The sequence below is a fragment of the Galleria mellonella genome, unplaced genomic scaffold (assembly GCF_026898425.1).
Source record: "Galleria mellonella isolate WM207_F2 unplaced genomic scaffold, CSIRO_AGI_GalMel_v1 utg184, whole genome shotgun sequence".
Taxonomy (NCBI): Eukaryota; Metazoa; Arthropoda; class Insecta; order Lepidoptera; family Pyralidae; genus Galleria; species Galleria mellonella.
Window position 1 is genome coordinate 5941561 of NW_026442025.1, and position 17862 is coordinate 5959422.

The 17862-nt window shown below is 32.4% G+C and overlaps 1 protein-coding gene across 3 annotated transcripts in view; it reads left to right on the forward strand.

The window, feature by feature from the left end:
* The window catches only part of LOC113512170 (paired box protein Pax-6), a 92514-nt gene that overhangs the window by 22145 nt on the left and 52507 nt on the right, over positions 1-17862 (forward strand). For all 3 annotated transcript variants that reach the window (XM_052893937.1, XM_052893939.1, XM_052893938.1), the window contains exon 3: positions 9392-9617. In XM_052893937.1, the coding sequence (XP_052749897.1) occupies positions 9392-9617 (226 nt within the window). The remainder of the gene's footprint in view (positions 1-9391; positions 9618-17862) is intronic.

The following is a 17862-nucleotide window of genomic DNA, read 5'->3' on the forward strand; positions in this document are numbered from 1 at the left end:
AACAAGATTTTAATCTGTATTTAAGTTATTCTTAAACGACTCCAAAAAGAAGTAGATTCTCAATTCGGTTGTATTTTTTTTTTTTATATTTTGTCATAATCATATCAGTTGTTAACTGTGAACAATTCAGTAGTGGAGTGGTAAACGTAGAGCTCCCCCATAAGTGGGGGCTTTGTCAATAGTTGCCACGCTTGGCAGACGGCTTGGCATCCGCATTTAGACTTCGGCGATGTTTTAAGAGAGACGCTGCTGCCTATCTCTCGACTATTGTAGTAAAATGGGTTTATGATATTTAGCTTTTTTATAAATAAGCAGGTTACTGTATAATGAAATGCGTCATCTATCAAATGGGATGTTAGGTCGACTGGGGTTTAACCCTTAAATACCTGAAGTTTCAAATTTGATACCGGGGTTATAAATCGCATTGGCCGCCTACAATCGATTAATTAATATTTGGCTGTTTACATGTAACCAATTTTTTTTTCAAAATAAATATATAAAAATATTGTTTTGATTTTTTTACTATTTTTCCCCATTAGTAAACACCTTATATATTTTTTCATTTGATTTAAAAAATCAGGCTTTTAAGGGTTAAACGGGCTGTCGCTACTGTAGCGTTCAAACGGGAGTCAGTGTCACCCAGCACATGATACGATGAAGGACACCGTGGTTAGCCGATAGGAATCCAGCAGTACCCATACGCCTCCCCCGGAGCATATGGGTCTGCATGATGCATTTCCCCACGTGGTTAATAATTGTTGAATTCGTCACGATGGACCAACAGACCTGCTTTATCCTCACCTATTGTCTTTCACTGATGCCCCGTTAGTGGATACCGCCGGATAGCGCCGGTGGAATCACTATTTCATTTTTATCTTTTGAAAAAGCATTGTAGTGCCAAACAAAACACTTCCTATCAGATGCAATTGGAGTCAACCCTTAAGAAAAAAATAAATAAATAAATAAAGAAAAATCATCTTAAAATAAATCATTTTGTCACCTTTCAAATGCAAGAGACATTGTCATACAAAAGTTTTTAATCTCATATGACAACAATTAACTAACGTCGTAAATTAACTAGTTATTTCCTTAAGAAACAAAACTATATTTAACAGTTAAATTTGTCTTCACTTTCAAAATTCTTTAAAAAGAAAGTACCGTTTCACAAATGTTTATAAAGTTATAAAGAAAGTTAACAAAAGCCTGCGTTCAGTAACAAAAAACTATATCTTATATTCATTTGTTTCAAACAATCATAGGAGCCATCAATGTCTGCTAGGCACAATTGTTAGACAGGTGACAAAGGAAATTAAGCCATTTGTGGCCAAAACAAAGATAGTCACTTAGCATCGGTTTCCAACGGTTTTTCAATGTTGAATTAATAATGACGTGGCCATAGCTTTAAAACCACCATAGACTAATAGATTTTTTTTTATATATAGTAGATAATATTAGCGGTGCGCGAAACTGAATGATTTTGTTATTCGAATAATTAGTAATTACTAATTTTATAATTCGACTATTACTATTGTTACTGATTTTATTAATTAGTAATTCGATCTAAACCACTAATAATCAAAACAAAGTCCTTTCCCTGTACCTCCTACCTTAAAAACCTTACCATCAATGATAGACATTATAAAATAGGCCAGCGGTTGCATACTTTCGTTCGAAATATACAATTATTAATATTATTAATAATTTACTTTACTACTTAATTAAATAATTAATATCGAAAGTCTTTTACTCATTATCATCATCATATTAGCTGTCCACTGCTGAACATAAGCCTCCCCCTTGGGGGGTTTTGCCAGTAGTTGCCATGCTTGGCAGACGGATTCACAACCGCAGGAGATGTTTTTAAAGGGATGCTGCTGCCCATCCTTCGCCCTCCATTAGTTGCCTCTTATGACACCCACAGGAATGGAAGGGACGGTCTATTCTGTGCTAGGAGCACACGGTGATTTTTTACTAATTATATTTAATTTTTAATTATATATAATAACAAAAACAAGAACATTACAGCAATCGGATCGACTCGACTACGTTCGTATTGACTCGAATACGAACAACTATTAATGAATAATGTTAGCGATTAGTAGAAGCGTATAGCGAATGAAATTAGTAGTCGACTGATTTTAAAATCATTCGAAAAATTCCTAACAAGGACATTGTAGGTAGTATATTCATTTATTTTAACATCCATTGTATAAGTAGGTAGATATTATATTTATTTATAGTATATTCATTTATGTAATATTTTATTATGTATCTTAATATTTTATTTAACTGTATATTTGTTTATGTACACTAAATATTAATAGTTGTAGCACTTCAGCTACCCGCTAACAACATGTTTTCTAACTGCATTGGGTTGACTGGAAGAGATCTCTGTCAGAGATAAGTCCACCCTTGCTCACAATATTTATAAATGCATTAACAATGTAATTTACAAGTGCAAGAAAGAATATATATATATATATATTAACTGAAAGAAATTTTAGAGAACTAAAAGTATATCAAAGAGCAAAGAAAGAAGTGTCTTATGCATGAAGATAAAGAACGGGGTTAAATTAGTGGATATTAAAGAAATACAAAGTTAAAGTATGTTTCATACAATAGAAAACTTAAAATGGAGATAAACAGAAGAAAAATACTAAAGTGGTCAGCAGCTAAAAAAAAGGAGACAGGGAAGATCATTGACCCATTAGGTTACAGAGAAAACAGCAGCAGGTGCGTTTTGGACAATTAGTAGAAAATTCTGAAGGTTTTTGTCTTCAGACAAAAAGGGATGACAAAACATTTACTGATTTAATTAGATTAAATATATGATTCTTTTTTGTTTTATTCCTTATTACTTCTTTACAAAAGGCTTATATTATTAACCCTTATAACAATTTTAACAAATAATACAAATATCAAATACAAAACACCAACGTCACCTACTTACAGTGACATATTATCATATGAATGTATAATATTACTGCATAACTATTTATACAGATGTCGTAAACATTTTTTTTTTTATAATCGCTATATTCCACATTTTACACTTCTATACAGTTCTTTAAATAACATTGAATTATTGTTTGTCAATGGTTGTAGTTTTTTCAGTGTATCCTCGAAGTAGGCGTGGCTGGGTATATTCGCAATAAATTATGTCAGAGCGAAACAAATGGTCCCTCACATACGATCGATGAATGAAACTAACAAATGTGTTATTTATTGAAAAAAAAAATCTTATTCTCTACTAGTTTTTAGCCGCGATATTATCTGCGTGATCAAGATAAAAAAAACCTGTGCCCATTTCTATATCCAAATACTTAATGTATGCTAAATTTAGTGAGAATTGTTTGAGCTGTTAGAAATCTAATATATAACAACTAAATAAACGATTTTTTTTTATAAAATTGCAATTAAATTTATTGTTTTCAGACTAAAATACTACAAATAAATAGCATATAGAGATATCGTTGAAAATATTCCAACTTACTATATATAAAAGAAAAAAGCATATTTAATTAATTTATATAACAGTAGCATTTTTGAAAACAGTGTTTATAAATCCAACAACAGAGAATCAAAAATTTTATTTGTATATGGCAAAATTATTGGATAATCTAAACTGTCATTTATAAATATCCAGTTGAGATTATTCTAAATCCGTACACTGTACAACACTCAATTTATACTCACTATTAATAAGCGCCATACTGGATTTAGTGAATCCAAAATGGCGTTTATTGTCACAATTAAATTCTCCCCTATAGATTTAAGCAATTCAAAAACAGATACAAAATAATAATAAGAGGGGTATTTAAGTGGGGGTTGTCTGTCTGCCAGGTGTGCTCTGTCATGTGCAGGGTGACGACCCAACCCTTATGTATTTCATACATAATACATTTATGTTTGATTAATGTCTAATATAGGAACTTTTGTTTCTTTCTTTATTTTTATTTTTTGTTTAATGGTAAAGTGTCTTTTATATTACCTTTAAAAGATATGCTAATCTTATTGTGACTGTACTAAAAGTATTTCAAATTTACTATTATATATCCTCTTATTTTTTTGTTTTGCAAATTTGAATGGCAAACAAGCTGATTAATTAATGGCAATTAAGCCGAAACAATTATAATAAAGTTGGCTTAGTTTATTTTAATTGCACATAGACTGTTTAATATTATGAGTACTAGTTCAAGTAGCATTTCGACAGTATCGAATACCCTATTCGATTGATAAAAAAATACTGAGAGACTTCGAATATCGTCAGAATCGACTTGAATTTGTTCGCATGTTAAATAGTCATCTGTCGTCTTTTTTTTAATACATCTCAATATCATTATTGTATTTTTTGTTATTGTTATCTAATATGGACAAACTTCTTAATTAATTTTATAAAATAAATGATAAAAACTTCATTAATTAAACTAAGTAATTAGTAAAAAAAAATGTAGCTAAAAACTACTTTTAATTTACGTAAGTGGATTTTATTGTAATCTTATGATAATATCTATTAATAATATGCATAACATTTTGTTTTTATTTTACGCAGAACTGTGAATGTTATATTATTTCTAAAGTATTAGAGAACTCACACAGTTTTTAATTTAAAAGTAACAGATGTCTATAAATAGATAACAAGCAATTCAGTTTAACACTATAATTCTTTATAAGAATGTTATTGTTATTTAATTGTTTGAAATTTCTTTAAATTAAGTGACTCGAAATATTGCGTACAGTTTACGCAATTTTAATTTGTATACCTAAAATATTGTGCAAAATATTTTGAGTAAACGAACATTCTCGAAAAATTACACACAACTAGAACTACACGCGAAATTTATAGCGTCGCACCCATAAAAACGGGGATTAAAAATAAATCGCTCGAATAAATTGCACCTCTGAAATTAAAACACTCCCTCGTGCGACACGCGGTACTTTGGTCGACAGTGGGTGTGACGTTGATGCCAGTCACAAGCGATAGCGGTTTAGCTGGCTCGTATAGTAGAAGTACTAGTTTTTCACCTATTTCTACCGTTAAAAAATAATGTGTACATTTTTATATGAACAATATTAAGGACGGTACAATTTTAAAACATTGGAAAATTGACAAATTAGTATTTAGATAAATAATTCACATTTTAAAGTTACATTAATTTAATCTGTTATGGTTTAAAGAAAAATAAAGTTAAATTTAAATTTTTTAAACAGTATATTACTCATTATTGAGTCTATTGTAATTCATGATTAAATTAAAAGCTAATAAGTTTATAGTCTGTAATTCTGTAATTCAATTATCATTTACTTTAAAATCTATGTATTACATTTATAGATATTATTAGCGTTTCGCTTGTAACTTAGACCATGCCAGTCGCAGGGTATAGGGGTGTACCCTACGATTGTGCATTGTTCTTATAACAGCCTCGCCTGTTAGCGCATGGGCGGCCGTCGATGACGCCTAACGAAAGGTGAACGCCAAGAGGTGTGATTAATAACGGGTTCTGGCGCGAAAATCCATCACTTGACGAGAATTCTACTCGAACCGACGTAACTACAGTTGACGCTAATTAATTAGAGTAAACACGCGAGGCTATTACAATTTACAGACCTATTCCTGTACATATCTATTTTACCTTAATTTTGTACCGGAAAAAAAAATCACTCGTAATTCCATTTTATCATCAGCTTTAACAGTAAATCTAAAGCAAAAGAAATAATCCACTGATTCTCATTCAGTGCACGCTCTGGCAAAATTATACGCGAACCACAAAAAAAGGGCCAAAACAATGGACTTTCTTCCCCCACCCTTTAAGGCCTTAATCAAGACCCTGCCCCAAATTCGCCCACAAATTGCATCCAATTGTTCACTTTTTACCGCGAGGCGTGTTTGTGGGGTGTGTAAAAAGAATTATCTGTCGGACCAACGGTTGAGCGCATCTGATCTAACGCATCTATTGAAGAGTATTGGCGTGAAAGCAGCGACGAATGGGTATAATTGGGTATATTTAATTTTGACCGAAGGTTGCGTACCGCTGCCGGTCGAGCCCGCGCGTAATTTCACATATTATAATTAAAGCCTGCATATTAAGCGGCTGGAGTAAATTGTTTCTTTGTTCAAAACTTATTTGTAAGTCGACTTCATAAATACTGCTTTATAATTAGCCATATTTAGGTGCGAAACGTCAAATTAACACTTCGTGTAAACGGAAATCCCCCTTACTTTATCTTTACGTGTCGCTGAACTGTTTTCGTATTTCAGGAAAATGTTTCAATTTATAAATAACAACTTAATTGTAATAAGGGTATTTTTAGTGTTTCAATACAGAAGTCCTGTGGGGATATCTTATTTATTTTTTAAATTGGCCTATCATTTGACATTATTTATTTAATTATAAATCAGATAAAAAATATTTAATATTAAGAAATATTACACTTTTAATATCTTTTTATTTCATCGATATAAGTAATAGTACTTACTACTTATTTCACTTATTTATATTTCACTAACGCCCGCCCCGGCTTCGTACAGGTTCAATGTATAAACAATGTAGATCTATTGAAATAGGTTTCCAAATTCCACATAATTTGTATAATTTTTTTAAACATTAAAATGAGTATATAAAGCTATCTGTATATTAAAAAATACCATCGTTGACTTTTTTAGAATGCTAAAAAGAACCTTAAAAAATGTATTATAGATTGTTTTATTATTTTTCAGCATTTCCAATGAATGCTCTCAGTCTACTTGATTTCTATCGACATCTTGAACAATTATCGTCATATTTAAATAAATTAACATTAATAATATTAATTTATATGTATAAATCTTCCTCTTGAACCACTCTACCTATTGATAGAAATCTCATATATTATGTAGAGATAAATATATAGCAATTTCAAAAAGAAGGAATTTCTCAGTTCGCCTTAATTTTTAATCATTATTTTGAGTTCTATGATATTTTTTATCCTACAAAGAAAAACTACGCTCTTTGTTGTCTCTTTCATGTTTGTATCCAGACTTTTTTAGTATAACAATAGATTTTTTTATTATTTTTATGCAATTCAGCACAGCAAACAAGCTGATGACCCCTCTTGTGGAAAACGATAACTGTCACCTATAGACACGGCACCATAGACATAACAGAATACACTGTGATGCCAATGGTACCTCTCATTCGTTGACTAAAGTGATGTCACAGTATTTTGTAATTTCAGTAATATATGTTATTTTCTATATGGATAATATTTATTTAGTTGGTTTTCTACTTCGAATTGCACTTTCTTGTTCAAAAGTTGTTTAGTTTCATGAATACTAGCCCTTAGTTTCACTATCACTATCCATAGTATCACTATCCATTATGACTGTTTGATGCTTTTTCTTGTGGCATTTAAAAAAATACGGCTCTTTTGTTAACAAAGTACCTTCGTATCTGTCTAAGATTAGTTATTTGCGGTTTTCTCGCTTGTGCCCCTTTTTTTATGTCGTACTCTTTTATTATATTTGCAAAGCCGATTATTTTTTTAAACGGGTTAATTTTTTTACCACTCTTGCGAATGTATAGGACAAAGAATGTTCAACAAAACGCCATCTGTGTAGATAGTGGTTAGATATATTTTATAAGCATCGAATCCACTTGAAATAAAATGTTCCTTTTTATTTTTTTCGAGTGTATGAAGTATGATGAGAATACCAAATTTTTGTACGAATTTTTTTTTCTATTAAATTTTTTTATAGAAAGATATTGGCGTACTTCTATCACGATGGATAGACAGCTTGGTAAAGACATAGTATAATAGTGTGTATCGATAAAATTTTATGAAAATGTAAACAAACTAGTAACTAACTTGATCATAAGACTGTTGATTTGGAATAGTACAGATATTTCATTTCTCTGATTGCTCAGCAGCCAGATATTAATATATTTAGTGATAAATTAGATAGATTTTCTAAATGTTGTTTAAAATTTTTAAGTTTATAAAATAATACTCTAATAGGTCGACCTCCCTATGGTTCCCCCTGGAAATCATTGTGCTGAATTCCAAGGCTAACTGACCTGCCTTTTCATTCTTCTTACCTTTTTTTTTATACAACTTCGAATAGCAATAAAAGCTGACGGCCCACCTGATGGAAAGTGGTAACCGTCGCCTATAGACATGAGCAGTACCATGGACATAACAGAGTATACTGTTTCGCCCGTGATACCCCCCATGCGTTGCCATTCCTGAGGACTCAGGTGCTATTCCTCCGTACCCAGTAAATTCACGCCATATCCCATCCTTCAAACCGAAACACAGCCATGCAAACACAGCTGCTTCACGGTGCTTCATCCCTCACTGATGCCCCGCCAGTATAACCGTTAACACAGGCGGGGTGACCATTTCTTTATCATCCATTAAAAAAAACCTCCGATAGGAGTGGAACTCGAGGAAAATGAAGCAATCTAAAGATTTATTGTTATAAGAACTAATGTACCGCCTACATTATGTTGAGTATACACAACGACACGAGTTTATTTATATCGTTTCGGTTTACAAAGAGTCTATTTTAGTTTTCTCTTTGTACCGTGACCTTTAAAGTAATGTAGGCAAGTATCTACTAGCGTCCCCGAATTATGTGAATTTAGGTAAATATTTATAATAAATAACGGAGTTATGAGGTAATAAACATAAAAAAATACAACCTATTTCTTTTTATTATCATATTAGCCGTTTTATGTCCACTGATAAACTCCCCCAGTGCGGGAGGTCGTCCTGCAGTGCGGATGTCCGTACGGGGTCGCCACTTAAGATCCTTTTTTCCCCATCGGTTGTCGGTTCTACGAGCTATCTGATCAGCCCGTTAGCACTTTAGCTCGCTTATCTTTCAAGCTATGTCGGTCACTGTGGTTCTTTTGCGGATATCCTTATTTCAGATACTGTCACGCAAAGAAATTCCAAGCATAGCCGGGCTATGGAAAATCATAGCCCGCTGAGTAAAATGAAGCTTTTGTATACGGGCAACCGTGTAGGACCATGTTTTGGTTCCGTAAGTCATCACAAATGATGATAAGTTAGGATAAAGTTAGTTGACTATTGTAACGAATTCACCAAAAAGTATGTATGTATTTTTATGAGGGCCTGTGTGGAGGTCGATCTTACAGACTAAATTTTTAACAATGCGCCTATTAGCAAATGGCACACGCACAAAAGAAATATTGTACTCGGCTTTATGTATATCTATGTATATATGTTGTAATTTGTGTGCTGTAAGTAATGCAAATAAATTATCTATCTATCTATTAGTCCCGGTTAATATAGTCTATTTAAATATAACTTAATGACATGTTACAACATATCCTTACCCCCTTACATAATCCTTCACCACACTGAGTAAAAGTAATATTGTTCACAGATGAACTGATGCACAGTGCAGCGATGGGGGGTGGTGCTCTCTTTGGGTGCTCCTCGGCTGGTCACAGCGGCATCAACCAGCTCGGTGGTGTGTATGTGAACGGGCGGCCGCTGCCGGACTCCACGCGGCAGAAGATCGTGGAGCTGGCGCACTCGGGGGCCCGGCCGTGCGACATCAGCCGGATACTCCAGGTCTCCAACGGCTGCGTCTCCAAAATACTCGGCAGGTCAGTTGGTTTTAAGTTATTTTATTAGAAAAGCTTTTATTTCCTTTAGCAATAATTGCATGTAGTAATATAATCCCGGTTTATAAACCATAAATTCGTAAGTTTAAATTTTTAAATAGATACCTAATACCTCGTATCTATATTTATAAATTAAGTTTTCACCATCTGATCTATAAAATTTTGGGTAAAAAAAAGTACTGACTTGATATGCATTTTAAAAGCGAGTTTTAAAAAGAGTTTTTTCTATGTGGTAACTGTGGTACTTGGCCAATTCTAATTTTTTTGACTCTTTTCACAATTTACATTTGTATGAATCTTATCCCATTTTAATTTTGTTATAATTAAAGTCGTTATTATTTACGAATATTTTTATTTTTATATTTGTTTTTAGTAATATGCAATTTCATAAAAATATTATTATATTTAACATAAATAGCATTCGTACATAAATTAAGACTAATATTGATTAAAAATAATCAGATAAAGATATTTAGAAGAACGTTACATGATAACACAATACTTAACAGATGTAAGCACCCATAACAATTAAATGGAACATAATTCCATGAACAGTGCGAGTGTTAAATTATTTAGCACAAAACCCATTGTGGCGTTAACAAAAGTCGAAGGATCGATTATGTCCAACTATAACAAGATGGGGTCAAAATCTTGCGACACGCGTTAACAAATTGATCGAATTCCCATAATACTGCAAGGGACCGCACAATGCTTCCGCGACGCTCCCGCCGTGGACAAAAATTAAATGAATATTTCAATGACTTAATCAATACAATGCAAGTTTGCATTCCCATAGTGGATTTTTGTGTTGTATTGTTTTTGTTGAATGGTAGACGTGTGCACCACGGGGCGACTAGGTGGGAATCGACATCGGGTGCCCAATGGCGTAGGGTGCCACGCTTTAATTTCGTAGGAAATTTTATCGTTTGATTGCGATTTTATCTGGAGATCACGGAGGATTCCAGCCCTCGCCCGCCCCGGCAGTCTCAAGTGCTTATTGAAATGGCAGTATTCGATTGTTTTCGTTAATCGAAATAAACTGACAAGTGTTAAAACATTTTTGCACTCCCAATGAGAAGATTACGAACTAAGATTTTAAGAGTCAAATATAAAATTTTACTCTTTAAATAAAAGTGATTAATAGATTAAAATTGTTTTTACCAACTTTGAGTATGTTAAAAGATAGCTCATAAGATGCTATTAGATTTGTTTAAATAAGTACAATAGTAGTTTCATAAATTTCTTTTTATATGATGCAACTTAGTCTGGGTTTTTAACTTACTTCAAGTTGATAGAAATACTCAAATTTCTTGTAATTTCATATGCTATCATCGTCAATTCTGAACTAATTCATATTTTTTCAATCGATATTGCAATTTTGCCAATAGTTTTTACTCCCACATTAGTCGAATGTTGTCACGAAAAAGGAGCTATAAAAACCAATATAATACAAGTGAATTAATTGCGTTTAAAAGTATATCTAAAGTACGTAGTTTGACTAACAATGCTTGCTTCATTTTTTATGGCAAGCCATTAAAAGAGAGTCAATGGGAACAAAAGTCAAAAGTCAATTTGGGACAATAAAAAATGTAAAAGACGTCAATCAAAGGAACTAGGTCTATTTTAATGTAGGGTGTTCCTTTCAGGGCTGTCCCACGACCGCCCCTAAATAAAAATCAAAATAAAACATTATTTTCTAGTAATTGGCACCCCTACTGCGGGAGACTGCTTGACGCCACTTCAAGAGGATCTTATAGGAAAATATATTTTGCTTTACCAACCCCATAGTAGGCCCTCGGGGCTATGTTATTATTTTGTATTGTAACGTTTGTTAACATGTTTATGAAACAAGTGCAATTTTAAGAGGATAAATTTGTTAGTATTAATGGAGAAACTATTAAGAACTTGCACATGTTAAAGTTTCTTTTTCATTTATTTGTCAAAGAAGTAAATACATTTGACATCATATATAATATAAATATTGGGACAACATTAGATATTGTTCCTTACTTTTATATTTCCAAGGGAGTATAAATAAAAATTAACTTAATTGTAACCTTGAACTGTTAAAGAGGGCAGAGATTATTGTTTGCAAATTTCATTTTAAATGTCTTAAATTGTATATATATACTTCTGAGGATTACGATATTATGTTTCTTTTGTTAAATATTGCTGATAATTGTATAAAAATATGGAATGTTATGCTAAAAGCGATATATATAAAAGTATTGTAAGTACTAAATAAGTAACTTAGAAATATTATTTTTTAAAAAACAAATAAAAATTAGCAGAAATACGCACCCAATTTTGTCTTCACGATACAGTAAAAATATACTTATACTACATATGTATTCAATTACATCAATTCGCCTAAACCACGACTGCAAGTGCTACTGACGTATTTTTCCCACACACCCTTCCCTGGACATTCTTATCGTGCCAATTACGATAGCGATGGGGTTTATGCAGTGTTCCTTAGGGCTCACAGAAAGGGCAAGCATGGCAGGACTCCTAATTAGGGACGACTCCCGCTGTTCCGCTTGTGTTGTTCTTGATTTCGTTTTTTAACTGTTTGGGTAAAATTCCAAAATAATATTTTGAGTGTCAAAATAGGTATGGTTCTGCTACCGGGCGTGTCAATACAAAAAAAATCATATTTTCTGAATTGGGCGGATTGTGATTATATTATTTGATGCCAAGTTATGTCTTTTTTTTGAGTAAAATAAAAAAAAAACTCTTTTGCAAACATCTTACTTGTTTGCACTTACAAGTTTTTTCAATAGTCGAGTGAAACTATATATTCCTTGTCTTACTATCTTATTAATATAATAAAATATTAACGAGCCGATATCTGTACGTAGGAGATAATTAATAAAAATTAATATGACGGGTCTTAATAGGAATAATAGATGTCATAACAATAATTTTAATTAACATTTTATTAATAAAATTTTATTGTATCTATATAAATATTTTAATAATTTGATGTTAATGATGGCAATTTAATTCAATCGTTTATTATAAAAAAGTCAATATTTTTTAATTTTCTATTTTTACGTTGATGAATGTCTTTTTTTTAAATTGATATATAACCATTTTATGGCTAAAACAAACCGAAATAATATCATAAAAAAAAACTAATTTGTAACGTAGTTACATCGAAATAAGTACTTCAAAAACAATTTCTGATTTAGCCCGAGAAAATTGGTTTATCTACATCCATATATCTGGCCCCCTAGCGTTACGATATCGTGCTAAATTTGCCAGTTAAGTTGACTGATAACCACTAGGTTGCTTTTATCTGCCGGTTACTAACCGAGTAATGAATGGGAAACAGAAATTAACGACGGCAACCACAGCTGGAATTGCATTGACGGCAATGAACAACTGATTTCGATCAATTTATTATTGTTAGATGTTATGATTGTTTGATATTGCAATTGTTGGAACATTTATATCGATTTAACGTTACTAAATGTTATTGTATAAAATAGTAGTGGTGCACTTGGTGATATGTTATCATCATCATCGTCATATCAGCCTTTAATTGTCCACTGCTGAACATAAGCCTTGGAGGGTTTGGTCAGTAATGACTACGCTTGGAAGGCGGATTGACAATAGGCTTTGGAGATGTTTTAATAGGGACACTGCTGCCCATCCCTCGCCCTCCCTTAATAGCTTCTTACGATACCCACCAGAAAGGAAGGGGTGACCTATTCTATGCCGAAACCACACAGCAGTTATATATGAGGACATGTAATGTATATTTATTTGACTCTAAATATAATACAGGACGTTAATTAAGGAAATTAATTCCTTATAACTAGTGTTAATATTCATTAATAGAGTCTCAAAAAGAAAACAGTGCATGATATGTACATACCTATTTTTATGTAGTACTATTGGTACAGATACAGGTTGTTTTTTTGTTCGAGAATATTAATAAATTTTTTTGGTGCTTGGTAAAGTAAAAATTATATTTAGGTTTTTTTTTTTTAAATGCACACGTAGGATGTGTACATATTATAGTAAACGATTGAACACGTAAAAAACGTGCTACTATATAAAAATAGTAGGAGTAGTATATTTATAAAGACTTATTTAAAAAGTTTCGTAACATTTTTGACAGCCAGCTGTAGTCGGCTGTCTATGGTCTGTGGAACTCTACAAGTTTGCAACATAATAAGGAAAATCTTCCAATAAACCTATTTTAGTTATGAATAAAGCTCTATTATAAACTTTCAATAGTACAATAACAATTGGACATTTTACCTAAAGAGCTTTTTGAAACTACAATAAGATTTTTTGTGATAAATACTGTAATAAAAAATATCACAAGGACACGACCTATATATAGCAGATGAGGTAATGATTTTCTATGACGCACAAATAAGACGGAAGGTTAAACCGCGTGTAATTTAAAAGGAAAGCACCTGAACAACGTAAAGTTCGTTGACCTCCAAAAGTCTTGAATAAACTCCTACTCAATTAAAAGGCAGTCAGTACACCCTACCACGGGTGCCGTTGTCGAAAATCTACCGCCCAAGGCGAAAACGATTACGAATCGCTAGAGGCGAGCCGGTAGGGCCCTCGACGGTAATAACGATGTAAACGGTTCTCGACAATGCCTAAGTAAATAGAATCGACAGATGACAATGTCGATTTCGATTCGATAGTGTTTATTTGAGGGTTGATCGAGTTTTGTCATTGTTGTATAGTTTTGTAACGGTTTTGCGAGACTTGAAACCTGTAAAGTTATTTTCGTGAGTACTGCGATTAGATTGTTAAGATGTATCATTTCGTCGCTGTATTGAGTGTAGCTGGTAGTAGGCAATTTAAGTTTGATCCTGTGATGTTTTATTTTTAGTTTAGAGATAATTTCAAAATGAACGTTTACACTGCGTATGGTGTATTAACCGATTTTAAAAAACGGAGGTTCTCATTTTGTTTTTATTTTTTTATATTCGTTACCTCCTAACTGTCAGTTGTAAACCCATTTTGAAAAATACTTACAAATTGGTGCTGTAGAAATGTTATCGAAATCGGTTTAGTAGTTTTTATTTTTTACTGGTTTTGCCGCAAATGAAGTTTTTTTTTGGTGCAACATAATCTTAACATATTCTTAAAATACCTTATATATAACTAAATCACAGGCAGTTTGTTAGTCATTGTAATTACTGTCGTTTTAAAGTTATATCTATTTTTTTTTATTTATTTCATAAAAGTGCAATGTGGTTTCAAAGGAATTTTCTCCCGCGAACGCTCAGGCTGTGGAATAAGTTTTCCGCCGTGGTTTTCCCTTGAGACTACTGTATGAGATTTTTCAAAAAGTATACTCTTTTTTTTGAGGTTTTTCAGGGTCGGCAATGCGCACATGACTCCCCTAGTGTTGCAAGCGTCCATAGGCTACAGTGACGGTTTACCATCAGACGGGCAATATACTTACTTATTTGCCATCTTCGTGGTACAAAAAAAGTAAAATGTCGACAATTACTGTAGAATAGAGCGTTCACAATTTGCAACTATTTGTCATTCGACGGCGGTAATGAAGTTATGGCATGGTTAGTTGGGCGTTTCTGTTAGCTCCAACGTCTGGACTGAGCGAAGTACTGGTACAGTTCGCACAGTTATTGAATTCTAATTTTTACTATAATAAATAATCATACTTAGATAAGAAATGGGTGGCAAAAAGTTTGATTTAAAAAAACCAGTTATATTGACTTCTGAACTAATTTTGGTAAAATTCCTACGAAATTAATCTGAAAATATAGTCTTTTCGAATTGACACCCTTCTTTTTGAAGACAGTTGAAAATGTAGCAAATATTCTTTGCAGAAATTTTTATAAATTTGAACCTTAATATTAAGATAGGTAAGGTAGATAATAAACTAGCCGTTTGTCATAATTCTGTACATAATAATACCTCTTAATAGATATGATAATTATTTTCTTTTAAGGGAACACAAGCACAATAGACAAACAAGAACACAAGAAAAATAAACCAATAAGATACTCATTAACATCATCATGAGGTTTACGGCCTATCTTCATCACGACATCATTAACGTTTACAATTGGTCATGCACTAATGTCACCTCGTAAACGAATTATATTAGAATATTTATTAGCCTCCTAATTAATTCATTGATAAAAACAAGTTAGTAAATACGGTAATAATATAGGGTTTTAATTTGAGACTCCCTTGTCTATAATAACATTATAAAGAGGAAAAGGAGAGGGGGGAAAGGGATTGTTAGTAATACTAGGTAGGAGACTGAGAATCCCATTGCTAGCAATATACCCAACCAGGTCGACCTCCTCGCGGTTCCCCTGGAAACTATCATGGTTAATTCCTGATGAATTCATCATGATGAGCTAATTGGCCTGTTTTCATTCTCACCTATCACCCTTCACTGGTGCTCCGCCAGTATATTCCGTTAGTGCAATTGGGGTTGCCATACCATTTTCACCCATCAAAAAAAAAACATTATAAAGAGAGGAAAGGTTTGATTGTTTATTAGCAATATATAAACTCAAGAAGAAGAAGACCTATATAGACAGAATTTTCGACAATAATACGAGTATATATTATTTTATAATTCTGTTTACCCGTGCGAAGCCAGATGGAATCGCTAGTATTGTATAAGTTTATTTGTTCTGTTCTCCTATTCGTTTATTACAGACGCAATAAGTAATATGAAATGTGTGTTAATTTTTTTTATACAACTTAGAATGGCAAACAAGTTGACGGCCCACTTGATGAAAAGTGGTAACCGTCGCCTATAGACATGAGTAATAACATGGACATAACAGAGTATACTGTTTCGCCCATAATACCCCCCACCCCCTCAGGTGTTATTCCTCCGTACCCAGTAAATTCACGCCATATCCCACCCTTCAAACCGAAACACAGCCATGCAAACACAACTGCTTCACGGTTGAAACACGAATGGGAAAGAGACAGAGACAAATATAAAATATATGAAAATAAGTAATAATCTATTACCCTAAATCATAAACTTTTAGAAATATAAGCTTCATACATCAATAAATATATCTATAGCCTTGATGGATTTATGACTTTTTTGTAGCTATTTTTTTTACAAAAACCCTTCACTGTACCGACTAAAGATTTTTATAAAATTATCTTTCCGAGACCCTGAATGTATTACCACATTGATACAAGAGTTATCAATATGTCGTTCCTAATATCGACACATGTCTATCTCTCAACAATAGATTCGCGTCGAGTAAGCACATCCTGTATCCAACCCGAGATACTGGCGATTGCGTATAAATGTACTAATTCAACTTTATTAGCTTCATATTAAAGCATAATTTCCTATAAATTGTCGCTGTTTGAACTGCGAATTTAATTTGGCTTTGTATTTATATATTTGTATGTGTACTTGAATCTAAGGGGATAGTTTAGGGATTACATTTGTAATTGTAGTTTAATGCTTTTTAAGTAGAACGGTATAGGCAGTTGGAATAATTCAATGTGAAGTAATACTAAAGCGAACTTCGTTACTGAATTTGCAAACAAAACCTAATTAGTTGATTTATCATCATCATCATCATACCAGCCATAACCTGTCCACTGCTGAACATAGATCTCTCTGTAGTGGTGAGTTTTGCTAATAGTTGCCAAGGTTGACAAATGGGTTGGCAACCGCAGTTAAGCTTTGATGATATTTAAAGAGGAACGCTACTGCCCATCGCTCGACCATTCAGTTCCCTTAGTTGCCTCATACGACTTTCACAGGATTAGAAAAAATATGATATATATTTATATTATATATTGGGTTATAAAAGGTAATTAGTAGACTATTCTTTATTAAACAAGACTTTAAATTTTTCAAACAGAAAATTCAAAATTTGAATATAATGATATATTTTTTGGAACTGACACTCTTACACCTTTATTTGTAAAAATGTCAAAACCCCCATACAACCTAAAAAATAGGTTCGTAGGAGGTTTTATATTTATAAATACCCTTATTAATAAATATTTTTTTAATTAATATATAAATATAATATATACCTACGAGTGTATAAAGAGTATAAGTTAAAATCCGTTTACAATTTATTAAACTTATCTATTCCAATTTAGTGTATACATACTTAATCAAATGTTGAAAATTACAAATTTACTATCCATTTAGTTTAGGGTTACCCCTTTGTAAATTTTAAAGAATTAAATGACTAAAAAAAAATTTTATGAACTT